The 16,854-nt window shown below is 36.7% G+C and overlaps 4 protein-coding genes across 4 annotated transcripts; 2 read left to right on the plus strand and 2 right to left on the minus strand.

The window, feature by feature from the left end:
- Positions 1 to 112: 112 nt before the first annotated feature.
- Positions 113 to 1,904, minus strand: LOC148770917 (uncharacterized). The gene is made up of 2 exons (XM_088817627.1): positions 1,744 to 1,904; positions 113 to 1,399 (listed from the first exon to the last, which is right to left on the minus strand). Exons 1-2 carry the CDS (start codon positions 1,900 to 1,902, stop codon positions 212 to 214), a joined length of 1,347 nt encoding a protein of 448 aa, XP_088673753.1. The 5' UTR covers positions 1,903 to 1,904; the 3' UTR covers positions 113 to 211.
- Positions 1,905 to 5,142: 3,238 nt separating this feature from the next.
- On the plus strand, positions 5,143 to 6,974 carry LOC105948875 (alpha/beta-Hydrolases superfamily protein). The gene has a single exon (XM_012972165.2). The coding sequence runs from the start codon at positions 5,241 to 5,243 to the stop codon at positions 6,804 to 6,806; it is 1,566 nt and encodes a 521-aa protein (XP_012827619.2). The 5' UTR covers positions 5,143 to 5,240; the 3' UTR covers positions 6,807 to 6,974.
- A 3,076-nt stretch (positions 6,975 to 10,050) lies between these two features.
- LOC105948780 (protein RETICULATA-RELATED 4, chloroplastic) lies at positions 10,051 to 12,940 on the plus strand. Its single transcript, XM_012972045.2, has 8 exons — positions 10,051 to 10,936; positions 11,351 to 11,419; positions 11,710 to 11,841; positions 11,930 to 11,983; positions 12,086 to 12,130; positions 12,212 to 12,351; positions 12,457 to 12,582; positions 12,667 to 12,940. The coding sequence occupies exons 1-8, from the start codon at positions 10,346 to 10,348 to the stop codon at positions 12,740 to 12,742; spliced, it is 1,233 nt and encodes a 410-aa protein (XP_012827499.2). The 5' UTR covers positions 10,051 to 10,345; the 3' UTR covers positions 12,743 to 12,940.
- Positions 12,941 to 13,109: 169 nt separating this feature from the next.
- On the minus strand, positions 13,110 to 15,919 carry LOC105956315 (uncharacterized). The gene is made up of 3 exons (XM_012980164.2): positions 15,074 to 15,919; positions 13,562 to 14,107; positions 13,110 to 13,467 (listed from the first exon to the last, which is right to left on the minus strand). Exons 1-3 carry the CDS (start codon positions 15,884 to 15,886, stop codon positions 13,372 to 13,374), a joined length of 1,455 nt encoding a protein of 484 aa, XP_012835618.2. The 5' UTR covers positions 15,887 to 15,919; the 3' UTR covers positions 13,110 to 13,371.
- Positions 15,920 to 16,854: the final 935 nt, after the last annotated feature.

Genomic DNA, 16,854 nt, shown 5'->3' on the forward strand with positions numbered 1-16,854 from the left:
TTTTTAGGTCACTCAAAATTATTGAGTTTTTTGTTACTTCGAAATCCGAATTTCATTGATGTTTAAATAGCAATTAAAAAATAAATAAATAAAAAATAAAAACCCAGAATTTCGTCGATTTTTGAAATTTGAATACATTAGATATCAGTACTAGAAAAAAAAATGGTGAATTAATAGAAAATTAAAAACCGAAAGAAATCGACTAAACCGATCACCTAATATTCATCCATACCAAGCTGCTCGTATATGGTTCAAATTTATGAGAAGAACTATTCGGATCCAGCTTGAAAAAGTCGATTTCGTGAGTAACGATATTGTAAGCAAAGCAATTCTTAGTAGCCCAAACACGGAAAGCCACCACCTCTCGATATTTCAACCAACCAGCTGGCCTAAGAAGGAAGGTCATACCAGCGTCCACGTCAGCAAATGGTTTAATTTCGCGCTTTCGAGCTTCAAAGTTGACGTTGCACGTCTTTGTCCATTCTCCGGTTTCCGATTCCATTTCCCAAACCTCCAGAGAAGTAGAATCTCTCCGAATGAACAAAGATAGAGATTTTCCCATAGACAAATAACGGTTGCCGCCGCTCTTTCCTCGAGGTACGTGATGATACTGGGCGATAGTTTCCATCTCTACATTTAAAGTCAGTACGCAAGGGCAAGGGTAAGGGTTAGTATCGTCTTTTGCCCAATGTACATAGCCGTCGGTTATAATCGGTTTGCTTCGCTTCAGGAGATTCTTTGCTTCGGTAGATAAGTGTTGCGTGCAAACTTCCCTCCAATAATTATGAACCCCCACGGTAACAATGGCGCACACCAATCCACTAGAACTCCCGTGAACCATCACTACTTTAAACTTCATCGAAGCGGGCGAATACGCTATACTACAAGAACGAACTTTTGATGATATCCGTCGACTAATACATGGGACAGCAAAGCGGGTCTTTATTGAGGGATTCGTGATTTGAAGAGCTCGTCTCGAGGAATCGTACTCGAGTATTAAACCGTTGCAACTAGACCAACAATTCCTTTCGCATGTGAACTTGTAATGGAAATGCCAAGAATTCTTTTTGCATGTGAACTTGTAATTGAAATTGGATAACTCGGTTCGACCGTTTCTCAATGCCAGGTAAACCATGTCCTTTTCGGCACCACAATCGTGGATGAGAAGTCCCGGATTCGACGAATGGTGCACGAGATGTGCGTGTATGAAGTCGTGGGTGCGGATCAGGTGGGACCACCTCCGGCAAAAGAGGGTGGCGTTTTCGTAAATATCTTCGGCCGAGAGGTGTACGAGAATGTCGAACACCAAATCGTCTGGAAGAGACTCTATAGTTGTTGTTGTTGTTGAACTCTTCTTCTTCCCTTTGCAACTCCTGACATAATAAGGGCGAATACGGCCCTTATTTTTCGAGATTAAAACAACTCTTGTTATAATATTTCAATCATCCCTTTTAATTTAATCGAATTTGCTATTTCACAAAATTGAAAAGCCACATATATGTAAAATTGAACCTTCAGCTACATATATGTATTTTCATCACATTAATTATGTTCAATTTATTTACACCATGCATGCATATATATATAAAAAAATTTAAAAAAAAAAAAAGATTCTGTTTTTTTTTTTTTTTTGATTTTTCCGTTTTGAGTGAACAAATTGAACAAAGATGGATTTTTTCTAAGGAAAATTCTAAACAAGATAAAAATATATATATATATATTTGAAGGAGAAAGTATATATACAGCTGGGTTCCTTTTTCTGTTTGCCGCCGGAGTTGGAGCGATGTTCAAATGGGGATCCATCACGCCGTCAATCAGCGATCCATCCCTGCTAAGATGAGGTGACGGCGTCGCCGTCGGCTCCGGCGGCGGTTGGCTGAGTGACGGTGGAGCTTTAAACATTCGTCAATTAATTGATTTGTACGTTCTGTTGAGTGTTGACTGCTGAGAGCCACGTAGAAATTAGATTAGGGTTAACTTAATTGGGCTTGAAGATTAAATAATATTTTTTTAATCAAAATTATTTTTTAGGCCCATTTCTCAAAGTGCAATGCCAATTGTGCGCGTGTGTGAGAGAGTGAGTCGACTCACGAGTCACGGCTGTGTTTCGGTTCAACAACAAATTTTTTATCATTTTGTAAATTATATTATAAAAATCAAAATTATTTTATCACGTGTTCAATGACTTCGGTTAATGACACTTAATTTTTTGTCTGCCTTCTATTCATTTTCAAATTAAAGGCAATAAATAAAATCAAACATTTTGTTGTGAAGAACATTTAGGTAGTTGCAAACCCTAGTTGTCTTTAAGTTCACGATGGTAACATAATTTTCTCTATTCTTATTAGGCACAATTATTTGGACCATATATAAAAGGAAATTAAACTAAACTCACTCAAACATTTTTTTTTTAGAGGCACTCTAAGATATTATATATGGCTAACAGTCCGCTTAAATATTTTGAATTTGCTAAAAGTTCATCAAGTGCAGCTTAGTTGGACAACTTAGACTGAATACAAATAAGTTAGAGCTTAGACTGAAAAATAGACTGAAAATGGACAACTTAAGTGAAGGTTAGATTGAAAATAGACATTTCTCGATGAAAATATCATTTTTCCAATGATGCCGTGACATAAATTAGGCGATCGACGGCATAGGACTAGTAGGCAGAGGCGAAAAATCTCTAACTAAATCGTTCGAGGGTCTTTTAGCAAAATGCAAAAATATAACTGTCTTAATTTAAGGGGGTATCATCAGTACTCATGGATATTTAACAGACTGCTCGTATATAAAAATGAGTGGTACAACGTTTATTAGTTAAGGGATGTGAATCTTCTTATCTCATGATATGATATGATGTTTGCACAAAGAACCAAAAGTCAAAATTGGTGTTACAATAATTTTCCATCCTTTTAATCAAATTCAAACTTTACAAGCAATTTCGCAGTGGATGTCAATTTTTAGACCCATAACAATAATTGTGACCTTCTTTCTATTCTCTATCTCCACATTTTTATTTTCTTTATATAATTTTTTGTTTGTTTTCTGCCACTGCAGATTCTTTTAATTTGGTCACCATGTTCTGAAGCCCCCATGAATGCAATCCACCTTTTCATATATCGTTTGGTCAACAGTTCGAATTGAGTTATATTTGGTAAATTTTGGAAATTTCATTTTGAAATATTTGTTCCCAATTTTCATCCACCCAAAAAAATCCAATCAACATCTTTTTTTTTTTTTTTAACCCGTTTTCTGCACTCTCGTATAATAGCATACAAACTATAGAAAAGATGTAAAATACATTAGGTTAAATATGTGTGACAAGCTCAACCCAATGACCGTTGTTGATAAGGGAATTCTAAGTTGTGTTAATTGACTGACACAAATTCACTTACTTCGACCGCTAGATTATCACTTACGGGGCTGGACTACGCGATTCTACATAAAAGGGAAGTGGGTGTTTCAATTCACTAGTGACCACAAGATCCACATTTAGCATTTATTTATGGATTGATAATAATTTTGCAGTTCATTCGCCAATATTTAGGTAGATACAATTATAATTATTAGGTATCCACAAAAAAATAAAATAATAATAATCACTATAACAAATTAAAAATTCAGGACATGACTTTCATTATTTTTATACCAAAAAAATTGCGAATTATATTTTACATAAAAGAATATCCATTTTAATTTATAGTTATTTTTGTTTATTTTATTTTTATTTGAAATAAAAATCAAGAAATAAATAACCATTAAAAATAATAAAATAAAAGCAAAATAAAGTTGGGTATAAAGAATTTCTTTTTTAAGTTGGTGCATATATTTGGCGCAGAATTTACATGGAAGGTGGACCATTTAATGTGGGAGCAAATGAAGTGTAATTGCCCCCCCCCCCCCTACAATCAATATTTCTGGGCCATTTTTTTTTCTACAACATGTGGCCCAATTTGCAATTTAGAACACATTTCAAAGCTATTTCACAAATACCATAATGCGTCATTTATAATGACGCGTTTTAAAATGCTGACATGTGTCAAGGTGAGATGGGGGCCATTTTGTATTTTTAATATAAAAAAATGAAGTAAAAATTTTTAAATCTGTGGGCCCCGCGGCTTAAAACAATTCGGATGGTTGGGTTGGGTGGGTGGGTGGGTTTTATAGAAGGGGTTGGTGGGCCCAGCCACATTTGTATATTAATTAATAATTTATACTTATTTCCTTTGTTCGTATGTTGTTTTTCCCTTTTTTTCATTTTTAATTTATTTTGGATAACTAAGAAAAAAATAATTAAGTAAACAATTTTTTGTTTTTGTGTTAAGTAATTTTTGAATACGTAATTACAATTTTTATTTTATTTTAAGCCCTAATTTAGAATTTGATCATCTATTCTGAAATTCCAAAACATTTTGAAAACTTTTTCAATTTTGAAAAGAAAAAATAATAATATATGCTTTAAAATTTAAACCCTTATTCGAATTTCTGAAATTACAAAATAATTTAAAAAATCCGAAACAATATATTATTTTCGATTTTTTCACAAAATTCAAGAAGTTTTCGAAATTTTAAAGATATTTTTTTCTACTTAATAATAATAATAATAATAATAATAATAATAATAATAATAATAATAATAATAATAATAATAATAATAATAATAATAATAATAATAATAATAATAATAAAATTAATATAAAAATCTAAAAAGGTTGCTGGGACCCACCAACACCTTCCCACAAAACCCCCACCAACCACAAACCTACAATCCATCCGATGTGTTTTAACCCGCGGGTCCACAGATTTAAAATTTTTTACTTCAATTTTTTATATTAAAAATACAAAATGGCCCACATCTCACCTTGACACATGTCAGCATTTTAAAACGCGTCATTATAAATGACGCATTATGGTATTTGTGAAATAGCTTTGAAATGTGTCCTAATTTTGCAAAAAAAATGGGCCACATGGTGTAGAAAAAAAAAAGGCCCCAATATTTCTAGTATATTCTGATTTTTTTTTCCTTTTTAATAACACAATATTTTTCTTATTTTTTCTTATTTATTTTATTTAATTCAGCACTTAAATGAAATGAAATTAATATTATTGTTTTTTTGGATTATATATATATATACACACTTCAGTTCTATATATACTAAGACATATATCATTTGATATGATATTAAAATATTCACACAACAAAGTCTATTTTTTGTGAAGAAATTGTTCCCATAATTAAAATGGCTTCCTTACAATATTCATCTCTCAAAAATCCCACACACAAAATCCAAACTCTCCAGCACGTGACGTCATCGTCTTCTTCCTCAAACAGCATCACCAAAACCAGAAAAAACCTCCGGTTTATAATTCCGAACAAAACCAGCACTCATAATAAATTCCAAACAAACAAGCGTACGGCTGCGGTAATTAAAATGGCGGCAACTCTTTCCTCCAGCTTAGAAACCGATCACGACCAAGACGAGCTCAGCCCCGAAGACCACCGCCCCCTCAGCCAAATCTGGAGAGAAATCTCCGGCGAGAACAACTGGCAAAATCTGCTGGACCCGATGAACTCCCATCTCCGGCGAGAAATCATCCGCTACGGCGAGATGGCTCAGGCGTGCTACGACTCGTTCGACTTCGACCCGAACTCCAAGTACTGCGGCACGTGCAAGTACCAGGGGTCCCACTTCTTCGAGAAGCTGGGTATGGCGGGTCGGGGCTACACCCTGACCCGTTTCCTCTACGCCACCTCCAACATCAACCTCCCCAACTTCTTCCAGAAGTCCAGCGCCGCCGGCAGCGTCTGGAGCCCCCACGCAAACTGGATGGGCTACGTGGCGGTCTCCACCGACGAGGATGAGGTGCGTCGCCTCGGCCGCCGCGACGTGGTGGTGGCGTGGCGGGGCACCGTCACCTACCTGGAGTGGATCCACGACCTCAAGGACATACTCCGACCCGCCCACTTCCGCAACGACCCGTCGATCAAGATCGAATCCGGGTTCTTCGATCTCTACACCTCCAAGGAGAAGACGTGCAACTACTGCGCGTTCTCCGCACGCGAGCAGGTCCTGGCGGAGCTCCGGCGGATCATCCAGCGCTACTCCGGAGAGAATCTCAGCATCACGATCACCGGGCACAGCCTCGGCGCGTCGCTCGCGCTGCTGAGCGCGTACGACATAGCCGAGATGAAACTGAACATCGTCGACGACGGCCAGGAGATTCTGAACAAGATTCCGATCACCGTGTTTTCGTTCTCCGGCCCGAGGGTCGGGAACCTAAAGTTCAAAGAAAGGTGCGAGGAGCTGGGGATCAAGGTTCTGAGAATCGTGAACGTGCACGACAAGGTCCCGACAGTCCCCGGGATAATCGCGAACGAGAAGTTCCAGTACCAGAAGTACATAGAGGAAGCGATTTCTTTCCCGTGGAGCTACGCGCACGTGGGGGTGGAGCTGGCGCTTGACCACAAGCGCTCGCCGTTTCTGAAGAAAACGAGCGATCTCCGATGCGCGCATAATCTGGAGGCGCATTTACACCTAGTGGACGGGTACCACGGCAAAGATAGGAGGTTTTGTCTGGTGGAGAAGAGAGATATTGCTCTTGTGAACAAATGCTGTGATTTCTTGAAGCCTGAGTTTGGTGTGCCGCCGAATTGGTGGCAGGACGAGCATAAGGGGATGGTGAGGACCGGCGACGGCCGGTGGGTTCTGCCGGAGAGGCCGCGTGTAGAGGCGCACCCCGCGGACACGGCTCACCACTTTGAGCAAGTGATTAAGTACGCTAGGGCCAAGCTGGAATTATTCTGATGACGTGTCATCATTATGTAATTTGAATTTCCATTTGATTTTTTTTTTTTTTGAGATATGTTAAAGTAATTACTTTGAGGTCTTTGTGGTGGTGGTAGTTACAGTCACACCCCTGAAATAATTACTACCATAGCCAAGATTTCATGTCAATATGATCTATATTTATTTCTCGCGGGGCTGTTAATGCTATCATAGACAAAAAAATTATGAATTTTATATAAAATAATAAGAATTTAAGAAATGTTGGGAGAACTATGTCACCCTCTAGCTCTATGTTGTCTACACCACTGCGTGAAATTATTAGTCCGTTAGACCACTAACGGGAAAACTTATGCAATGTATTATTTCGCTAGGGTTTCTAACAATGTTTCAGATGGGTGATTGTAATTACCGATTCTATGAGAGCTTTAAAATTCTTTTAGCATATTTCAGGGGTGTAGATGTAATTTAACTTTTTTTTTTTTTTTAGTATTAGACTTTTCGAGCAAATTAAACGTGGTTGGATGGGTATGAGGAATATTGACGTTGACCCTTTACCCTCTTTTCCAAATTCTTGTATAACAGTAATTTTTAATAATTCTGAAATGGAAATTATTAAATAGAATAATTCGAAAACAATTAATTGAAGGATAAAATGTGTTGCAAAGAAATTGACATAATGACATTAATGTGTCAATCATTGTGGTTGATGAATTAATTGGGTAATAATTGTACTACTAGCCATGTCAATTTCTTCATTATAGTTTGACAGGTGGGACCAATAAAGAATGAATAAGGGGGGACAACTTTTTTTGAGATAATTGAAAACTTTATAACAAACGGGGCAAAGAACAAAAAATGGTAACAAAAAGCGTGTTACTTGGCACCTTTAGCCTTTAGAGTATCTTATTGGGCTTTATGAGTTTTGGTTTTGATGTAGGCCAATTGGATATAAAAAAAATAGATTGGGCCTGAATCAAATAAAGCCGGAAGAAGCCCACGTGTTTCTAGGAGACTAGCAAAAATGAGTGTCCAGGAAGTTTTTCCGACATCAGCAGTTCGACGGTCAAGTCAATCAGCATCGTGGATGAGCAAAATGTGTACATAGTGAAAATAAGTGTGTATTAGGAATTGTAGAGAGAGTCTTCCCTTGTACCTCAAGACTGTATTTATATATGTCGTACGAATGGGGTGCGTGGGCCCCTCCTACTATGTTTGTTGTCATATCGCACATGAGAATGATATGATTACTTTGAGATGTATTTGTCTGCTGAGAACCGTCTTTTCTGTTTCGAGCTGAGCCTAGTTCAATGGAGGTGTGATCGCTCCATTCTGAGCCGCAAGTGGACTTTAGCTCAGTCCATGTCATGTTGTAGGCTTTCCGCCTTTCTCTGAATTTTTGAGACAGTCAACTTCGTATCAAGTTTATAACAAAAAAAATAATCATAATTGGGTAAACAAAACAATTATTAAAATGATAGTAATAAATAAATAAATAAATAGGAGAAGTAAACAAAATTGAACGAGGTAAGGCATGTTTTGATGAAATCTACTAAATTGTTTGATTAATTGAAATGGGCTTACTTAGCTATTGGTCCATTGGACCCTTGTAATTATTGCAAGGCCCAAGTGTAAATATGTTGGTCTTACTCCCTGGGAAAGCCCAGATGACCATGCATAGTTTTTATTTTTCCTGTTCTTTTCATTCAATTCAATTTATTTATTATTTTATTTTATTTTATCATGCATATGTTTTTGGTAAAATAAAATAAAAATAAGTCTATTTTATTAAAAAAAATAAAATATATTTATTATATAAACTCTCTAAATCTTTTCCTAAATAACATGAAAATAGAGTCCCAAAAGGGCCAAACATAGCCGGAATATTACCAAGCCCAAATTTTGGTATTGGCATAGGCTATTTAAAACAAAATTCATCAGGGGCAAAAATGTCATTTAATGTCTGGAGTTGTGGGTACGATGATGTTGAAATTAAAATACAATAAAATAAAATAATGATTGGTTTAATTTGACTAAATAAACCGACAGAAGCCCCAAAATCTTTGGAAGTTGAATCCAAAGCTACCTACCACAGTTGCCAGCTTCTTCTGTTGTCTGTCGATTAATAATGCGTTTTGCAGTTATACCCCTGTGCTTTCACATATTTTGACTTTTTTGCCCGTCCAATTATATGGATTTTCCAGTTTCATCCCATTGTAAATTTAGTAAATTTTTATTTCATTCCAAAATTAATTTTTATTTCACAAACACCCTCTCCATTACAATTAGCGATGTAACAATAGATATAGTTACAATTTTCACTTTTCCAACACTAATCTAGAATTTGTTATATAAGGACTAAACTTAATGTTTATTAGTGAAGAAGAATGTAATACTAGCTTTATATGTCAAAATATAATTGATCGTTTAAGAAAATGACTAGTGAGTTTTTTTGTTGCAATGTAATAGCACTATATACAATCTGATGACAAATAAAAATACACGGATGACAAGTAAAATACTGTTAAAAAATATGTGTTGCCGAGTGTTAGTTATAATAATTTAAACACATTTTTTTTTTTTGCATCATCAAAGAAAAAAATTTAATTAAAAACAAATATAATTGGCTTATTATGATGGGGTTGTATGCATCATTTACCAAGATGCACTAAAAAAAGAGAGAGAATAGAATGTAACTTGGTGGGTGATATTTGGAATAGAGTGAAAGATGAAGGAGTAAGGGTACAAATAATGGCTAAAAGCCAGTGCATTGGCTCTGTACGACAAAAGTAGCGATACTATCATATTATATTACTGATTAGCCCCCCAACCACCCCCCCAACACCAATCTTGCAAATGATGACGGGGAATTCAAAGACTAATTTCATTACTTGGATTTATTATTATTATTATTATTGTTATTATTATTATTATTACTATTATTATTTAAAGTTATAAGACTATTAGTATTATTTTGAAACATAAAAATCTTATGTTGAGGTAATGAAATTATTCTGCAAATGAAATAATCTGACTAAAATTAAATATATTTGATTAAATCCAATTTATGAATCATTACCTAATAGCTAAATATACGGCCTGTATTTTAAGGTTGTGCAGTGCAGCATGTACAAAACCTTAAAACAACTGACAAAAGTACTATCGGAGTATGAAGCCAGATGTATGTCTTTATTTTTATTTTTCAATTTTTTTTGTCCAAAATAATATTTGTTAATTAATTGAAGTATAGTAACAAAAATCATGTGACGAAAAAGTCCCTAAAAAAAATATATGTAATCACGGAGTAAACGAGGCTTAAGCTGCACCCTCACACACACTATAAAACTCTGGTTTTCCCTAAATCCGCCAACCTAAAACCAACAACATTAGTAATCAACTCCGAAAGACTCCGCCCTGCGCCACCACCTACTTCCACCAATAAATTCACAATCCACCACCCACACTGATTTTTATAGAGAGAGAGAGAGAGAGGAGAGAGAGAGAGAGAAGAGAAGAGAGAGTGAGACTAATTCGTCGCCACCACCACCACCGCCTCTGCAATGTCGATCTCGGCCACCCTTAGTTTCACTCCATCACCGCCGCGGTCCTTTTCTACACACCGCCCGAATTCGAGCCCCATATTTCTACCTCCGTCGGTTTCCTTCACCGCTAAAACCACGAACGCCGTTTCTCTCGTCGTAAATCCGGCACGTGGTTCTCTGTTCACAGCCTTCTCCATTAATGCCGCCGCCGCAGCCAATAGCGAAGTCAATACCAAATTGTCAATCGACGGCGGCGATGGTGGAATCGGGGGCAACAACAACAGCGGCGGCGGCGGAGGAGGAGGAGGCGGAGGTAATGACGGCGGAAATGAAGGGGGAGATGATAGCAACAAGAAGAGGAACAAGGGAGAAGCTTTAATGGCGTTGGCCGAGGCCGGGAGGAGTCTGGAGAGCTTGCCTAGGGATTTGAAAGCTGCCATTGAAGACGGCAGGATCCCCGGATCCATTGTTCTGAAATTTCTCGATCTCGAAAAATCGGGATTCATGAATTGGCTTATGCAGTTCGGAGGTTTCAAGGAGAGGCTTTTGGCCGATGATCTCTTCTTGACTAAAATTGGCATTGAATGCGGCGTCGGATTATTCACCAAGGTATGTACTGCATTTTCTTTTTTCGTAATTTTTAACTGATTAATCCGTCCATTTTTGTTTTGTTTTATCTCGATTTTTATTTTAACAATCAAATCGATCTTCGACAGTGATGTAAGTGTTGTTTGGCGTGCCATATTCTGATTTTCTTCATTTCATATTATCACTACTTTGAGCAAATAATCGAATTCTATAGCGAGGTTAGGTTAATCAATAATTGTAATTAATTCCAAAGTCCCCTGCTTCTTTAAGTTGTGCCTTTTCTATAAATCGTGATAATTACTTTCATGCACAATTTAGGAAGTTAATAAAACAGAACTTATCCTCGTAATTTCAATGGTCGATACATTGCCGTTTACATCGATTTTCTCGTACCATTTTGTATTAGTCTCATTTTATTTTATTTCGACTTTTCAGACCGCCGCAGAATACCAGAAGCGTAAGGAAAACTTTTTCAACGAACTGGAAATTGTATTTGCCGATGTGGTACGGTGATCTCTTATATATATATATATATAATTTATTTTGCTTCAATCAGGTTAGCATGCAGAGTTGGATTCCTTTGTGATGAATGGTTTATCTTTTTCGTGGTTTTTGAATTTCCGATGGATTTAATTGAATATTTATAAACTTTACAGCTATACATTCTTATAAGTATACATGATATATTAAAGTGTGATCAAATTACTAATGGCTAATGGCAATTATACCCTCTAATGATCCTTTTCTTTTCTTTTCCCCGTTTGCCGATAATGCCAGTTTGTTTTTATTACCAGGTGATGGCTATAATAGCAGATTTTATGCTCGTCTATCTTCCGGCGCCTACGGTTTCTCTGCGGGCCCCACTTGGGCTCGATGCAGGGCGACTTGCTAAGTTCTTTTACAACTGTCCCGATAATGCATTTCAGGCGAGTTTCACTTAAATTTCGGTTTATTCATAATTAGCTGCAACGTGGATTAATTGGTGAAAATCTTATTTTATATCTATTTATGCAGATTGCTTTGCCTGGAGCCTCGTTTTCATTCCTACAGAGAATAGGTGCTATAGCGGTAAGAAAATCTCTCTCACATTTTGTCAAATAATTAAAGCAAACATTTTATGGATTTAAATAATTTTGACAATATCCCCCCCCCCCCCCCCCTTTTTGTCAGCGGAATGGTGCAAAGCTGTTTGCTGTTGGCACTACATCGTCTCTGGTAATTTCTCGTTACGAATGATCTTAATAGAAAACAAAATATTATTCATTTAGTAACTTAATTTTTTTTCTTCATGTCTAGGTTGGTACAACTGTGACAAATGCATTGATAAATGCCCGTAAAGCGGTCGACCACTCTACTGCAGAGGAGGTGGAAAACGTTCCCATACTATCAACAAGTGTTGCCTATGGTGTCTACATGGCAGTATCGAGCAACCTTCGGTACGTTATTCTTGCAAAAAAAAAAAACCCTCTATTTTTTGGACGACTTATTTCGTATATTTAATAATCGTAAAATCAATCGAAACTTTACTTTTACTTCAACAGATACCAGCTATTGGCTGGTGTTGTAGAGCAACGAATTTTAGAACCGGTCCTTCATCAACACAAGTTGTTGTTGAGCGCTATTTGCTTTGCTGTGCGAACTGGCAACACTTTCTTGGGTTCATTACTGTGAGTTTTTCCTCCATTTTTTTCTCGGTTTTTTTTTTTAATTTCTTATCAAGGATTAAAAATATATTTAAAATTGCTATGCAGGTGGGTCGATTACGCTCGTTTAATAGGTATCCAAAAGGCTCACGATGTAGAGTCGAAAGTGGTAATCGCTAATTGAATAATCAGTTCACCTATTACTTCGGCTTAGTTAGATTTTCTGGTTTGCGCGTTGAACTTCGATCTATGATGGCGAAAATTGTAATCTGCTTATTATACATTCATCGAATGCTTTTCTATTACAAGGCAGATTTTATGTACTCAGCAAACAAGTGATTTCTGGTACTGATTCTATTATATCCATAAAGATTTTAAATAAGTTTATTCTTCAACTATGGTTTTAAATTAAAACAATTTTAATTTATTTCGAATGAGAAAAAAACTTTGTTTCGAAAAATGGCAGAATTCGGAAATTCCATTTTGTTTTCATATAGTACATTATGCAATTTTTGTAAAATATACTTGAAATTAAAAATCGGATTGACAAATATTGTTCCAAATAATAATAAACCTAAAAAAAAAAAAGATCAAAGTCGACGAAGTTCGAAAATTTTGTTTCAATTCCTCGCCTACTCTTCCTTTTGATTTTTTATTTATTTGCAAAAGGAGAATAGTTACTGTTTCGAATGGTTGACCGAATCACGAGTAAATGATCGGGAAAAAAAAGAATCACGAGTAAATGATCGGGAAAAAAAAAAATCAATCGTCCCTTCCAAAGTAGGAAAAAAATCACAATTTGATATCAATTCATTAAGCAATAATCTCATCATCCAAACACTCCCTAAATCTGAGCTCCGCCTTGCCGCCATCAACTCCAACAATGTCGCAACATTCGCATCGATCCATCTGAAAATTCAAAAAAAAAAAAAAAGATAGTAATAAATATTTTTCTATATAGTAATTTGAATTTCTGTTTAGGTCAATTCTTAAGCTTGATTACCTCTTCACGCTTCGTCGCCGGGGAAAAGACACGAATCTCGGACACAAACTCCGCATTCGGACTATCCGAACACGGCCCCAGCCCACGAGGCGCCGCCCGAGAATAGGTTGTAAGAATCTCCGACGACGACGACGAGGCCTTCTCAACTCCTTTAAAAAAGAAAACATGCGGCTTTTCGCAGGGGTCATCGGACGGCAGCCTCGTATTGAACATGTAAAACGGCCGATGCGTCTCCGGAGTTCCGACCCAGGGTTTGAACGTTTCAATGGGCTTCTGCAGATAATTCCTGGGCATGACTCTCTCGTATATGTGGGCGGAGTAGCCCCACGAAACGGAGAACGTCCAGTTGCTTCGGCGGTGGTGGCAGATGGTCTGCTGCAACATCCGCGTCTGGTCGGCCGCCGCCGCCTTCATGAGGTGGCGCGTGGACTCGAAACTGTCCATGTTGGGGAATATTGGCTTCATCTTGTCGAGGTGGTGGAGAGATATTAGCGGTGATTTTGGGTGAGATGAGAGTAAACCCGATATATCGCCATGTAAATCAATCTGCAATTAGTTAATTAATTAATTATTTAACTAATCGACAATTAGCTCAAGAAAAATGGGACTAATTATTTATTAACATGGCTGGATAATGCCGTTTACTCTTGATAAATAATGTTGTTCTTGCACGTCTAAATGCATAATTATATATATTACGGAAAGAAAAAAAAAATACATTTTTCATCCTCAAGTTTTGCACTGATTTCATATTTGGCCCCCTATATTCACAAAAAACACATTTGGTCCCTCATATTATAAAAAAATCAACATTTTTAGTCTTTTTCGTCAATTTTTCGTTAAAACTAATGGAATCAAACGTGCGGCCATCACTACCTTGAATGACGGACTAACAGTAAATTGACGAAAATGACTAAAAATGTTAAATTACTGAAATATGTGGGACCAAATATGTTTTTTTTTTTTTTTGTGAACATGGGGACCAAATGTGAGATCGGTGCAAACTTGAGGGATGAAAACTGTATTTTTACCATTATATATATAGTATGGAAAAACAATACATTTTTCATCCCTCAAGTTTGCACTGATTTCATATTTGGCCCCCCATATTCACAAAAAACACATTTGATCTCTCACATGTTATAAAAATTAAACATTTTTATTTTTTTCGTTAATTTTCCGTTAATATTAATGCAATCAAGTGTGCGGCCATCACTAGCTTAACTGACGGACTAAATTGACGAAAATGACTAAAAATGTTAAATTACTGAAATATGGGGGACCAAATGTGTTTTTTGTAAACATGGGGAACCAAATGTGAAATTAGTGCAAACTTGAGGGATAAAAACTGTTTTTGTTCCTTTAAAACTTATGGAATAAAGCGTGCGGCCATCACTCCTTAATTGACGGACTAACGGTAAATTGACATAAATGACTAAAAATGTTAAATTATTATAATATGAGGATCAAATATATAATTGGTGCAAATTTGAGAGATAAAAAAATAATTACCTGATGAATGCCTTTGTGGGGGGAGAGATTGACGCCAATATCAGAAATGCAGACCATAGTAATATAATCAGCAGACCTCAAGTAAGCATATCTCCTCAGACAATTCTCCATACCCATAGCCAAAGCTTTCGCCAATCGATAACTCAACATGAACCCGGCCCCACCAAACCCTTGCTGGAACGAAAACCAATAATTCGACAGCACAAACTCCGACTGCCCGCCGATGTAGTAATATTTCGTATGATCGTATTCCGCTAGAACATCGACAATGTTATCGACAAAAAACACCGAATCATCGTCTCCCATTACAAACCATCTAATATCAAGGTTGTCGTTGTTTTTTTCGTTTATCTCTCTGAAGATCTCCATTATTGCATGGACCATGCGGATCATGATCGGAGCTTTAGGTTTGTTCTGTTTCAAGAACTCGGTTAGGTTGTCGGAGATTCTGTACGGCGGCGAGGTTTTGGGCCACGGGAGGAGGTTTCCGGTGGGGGGTTTGTCTAGGTATAGAAACCCTTTTGTTGTGTTTGGTCTCCACCATGATTCTATGTATGATTTTCTGGAGTGCCACGCCTTTTCCGATCCGAGGAGCCCGAAAACTAGGTGGCTGAGATTCGTCGGGGAGTTGTCGTTATTGATCGCGGGCGGCGGCGATATTAGAGAAGAAGAAGTTTTCTTGAGATAAGAAATGAAATCGGACGGTGGGTAGTGGTTTTGAAGGGTGAAGAAGGTGAGATAAGAGATGAACCCTAATATTAGGAGGAGTTTTCCGGCGCCGGTGAATTTGTTTGATGAAACTGGAGAACCCATTTTTTGATGAAATTGAAGAAGATTATATTTTGTATGTATATATTATAATGTATTGCAGTGAGGATTAATATATAGTGTAATAAATTGTGACATGTTTTTGGCCTTTTTGGGGACAACTAATATTAATGTTGACAAGGATGCTAATAATACTATCACTACTTATTACATGAGATTTGTTCTTTGGCAAATATAGCAAAGTTGTAAATGATTTATTCATTCTGAAATAGACCTAATTCTCAATCAATTTTGGCCGTATAACGGATTATATATAAGCTTCTTCTTCTCGTTTGACCGAAAGTAATTAGTCTTCGCTTTTTTCTCTGTCCCCTTATGTACTTCGTTCTTTTGTTGACTTCCCTTGTCTTCTTCCGGCGATATTCGAGTCGTCAGACGGCATCACCAACCATGAATGACCTTGATTCTGAGACGGTTTATCCGCTGATGACCGTTGCATTCTTGGTCATAAATGTATGTCAAAGGGTAACACATACGAGTTTTCCTTCTTCGTTTTAGGTATCCATTAGTTTATGAATGAGAGGTCCACGGTCGGTGAGAGAAATTTGAGTGATTGTGTTCAAGAGTGAAAGAATGTGCGTGTAAGATTGGATCTAGGGTTTGGGAATTGGGAAAGACGTTGCTGAACAATAAGAATTACATGTGTTGAATTGAAGTTACTTCTGTTTGTTCTCTCTTTGTTTCTTTCTCTACACTTAGTATATAATCTTTAGTCTTTAATCTCCTTTACTTACGAAACAATATACGATACAATAATTACATTTTTTATTTTGAGGTTATTTGTGCGACTTTCAGCACATTTAAGGGCAATTTGTGTGATTTTCAGCACACATTTAGGGGTGATTTATGTGATTTTCTAGCACATTCTTTTCGTAACAATCTTGTTTTTCTTTTTTTAATGAAGGCAAACCCACACAAAAAATGATTAAGATAAAAGCAATTTATATTAGCAA

The sequence above is a fragment of the Erythranthe guttata genome, chromosome 4, assembly GCF_056151865.1.
Source record: "Erythranthe guttata isolate IM_541 chromosome 4, IM_541, whole genome shotgun sequence".
In the NCBI taxonomy this organism is placed as follows: Eukaryota; Viridiplantae; Streptophyta; class Magnoliopsida; order Lamiales; family Phrymaceae; genus Erythranthe; species Erythranthe guttata.

Bases quoted from the DNA above. Each gene is read 5' to 3' on its own strand.
- LOC148770917 (XM_088817627.1), bottom strand. From the start codon at position 1,902: ATGTTTAAAGCTCCACCGTCACTCAGCCAACCGCCGCCGGAGCCGACG. The intron at 1,400-1,743 runs GTATATATACTT...TCGAAAAATAAG, and splicing joins ACAGAAAAAGGAACCCAGCT to GGCCGTATTCGCCCTTATTA.
- LOC105948780 (XM_012972045.2), top strand. From the start codon at position 10,346: ATGTCGATCTCGGCCACCCTTAGTTTCACTCCATCACCGCCGCGGTCC. The intron at 11,842-11,929 runs GCGAGTTTCACT...CTATTTATGCAG, and splicing joins GTCCCGATAATGCATTTCAG to ATTGCTTTGCCTGGAGCCTC. The intron at 12,583-12,666 runs GTGAGTTTTTCC...ATTGCTATGCAG, and splicing joins ACTTTCTTGGGTTCATTACT to GTGGGTCGATTACGCTCGTT.
- LOC105956315 (XM_012980164.2), bottom strand. From the start codon at position 15,886: ATGGGTTCTCCAGTTTCATCAAACAAATTCACCGGCGCCGGAAAACTC. The intron at 14,108-15,073 runs GTAATTATTTTT...AACTAATTGCAG, and splicing joins CCCACAAAGGCATTCATCAG to ATTGATTTACATGGCGATAT. The intron at 13,468-13,561 runs GTAATCAAGCTT...TTGAATTTTCAG, and splicing joins CGGCGACGAAGCGTGAAGAG to ATGGATCGATGCGAATGTTG.
- LOC105948875 (XM_012972165.2), top strand. From the start codon at position 5,241: ATGGCTTCCTTACAATATTCATCTCTCAAAAATCCCACACACAAAATC.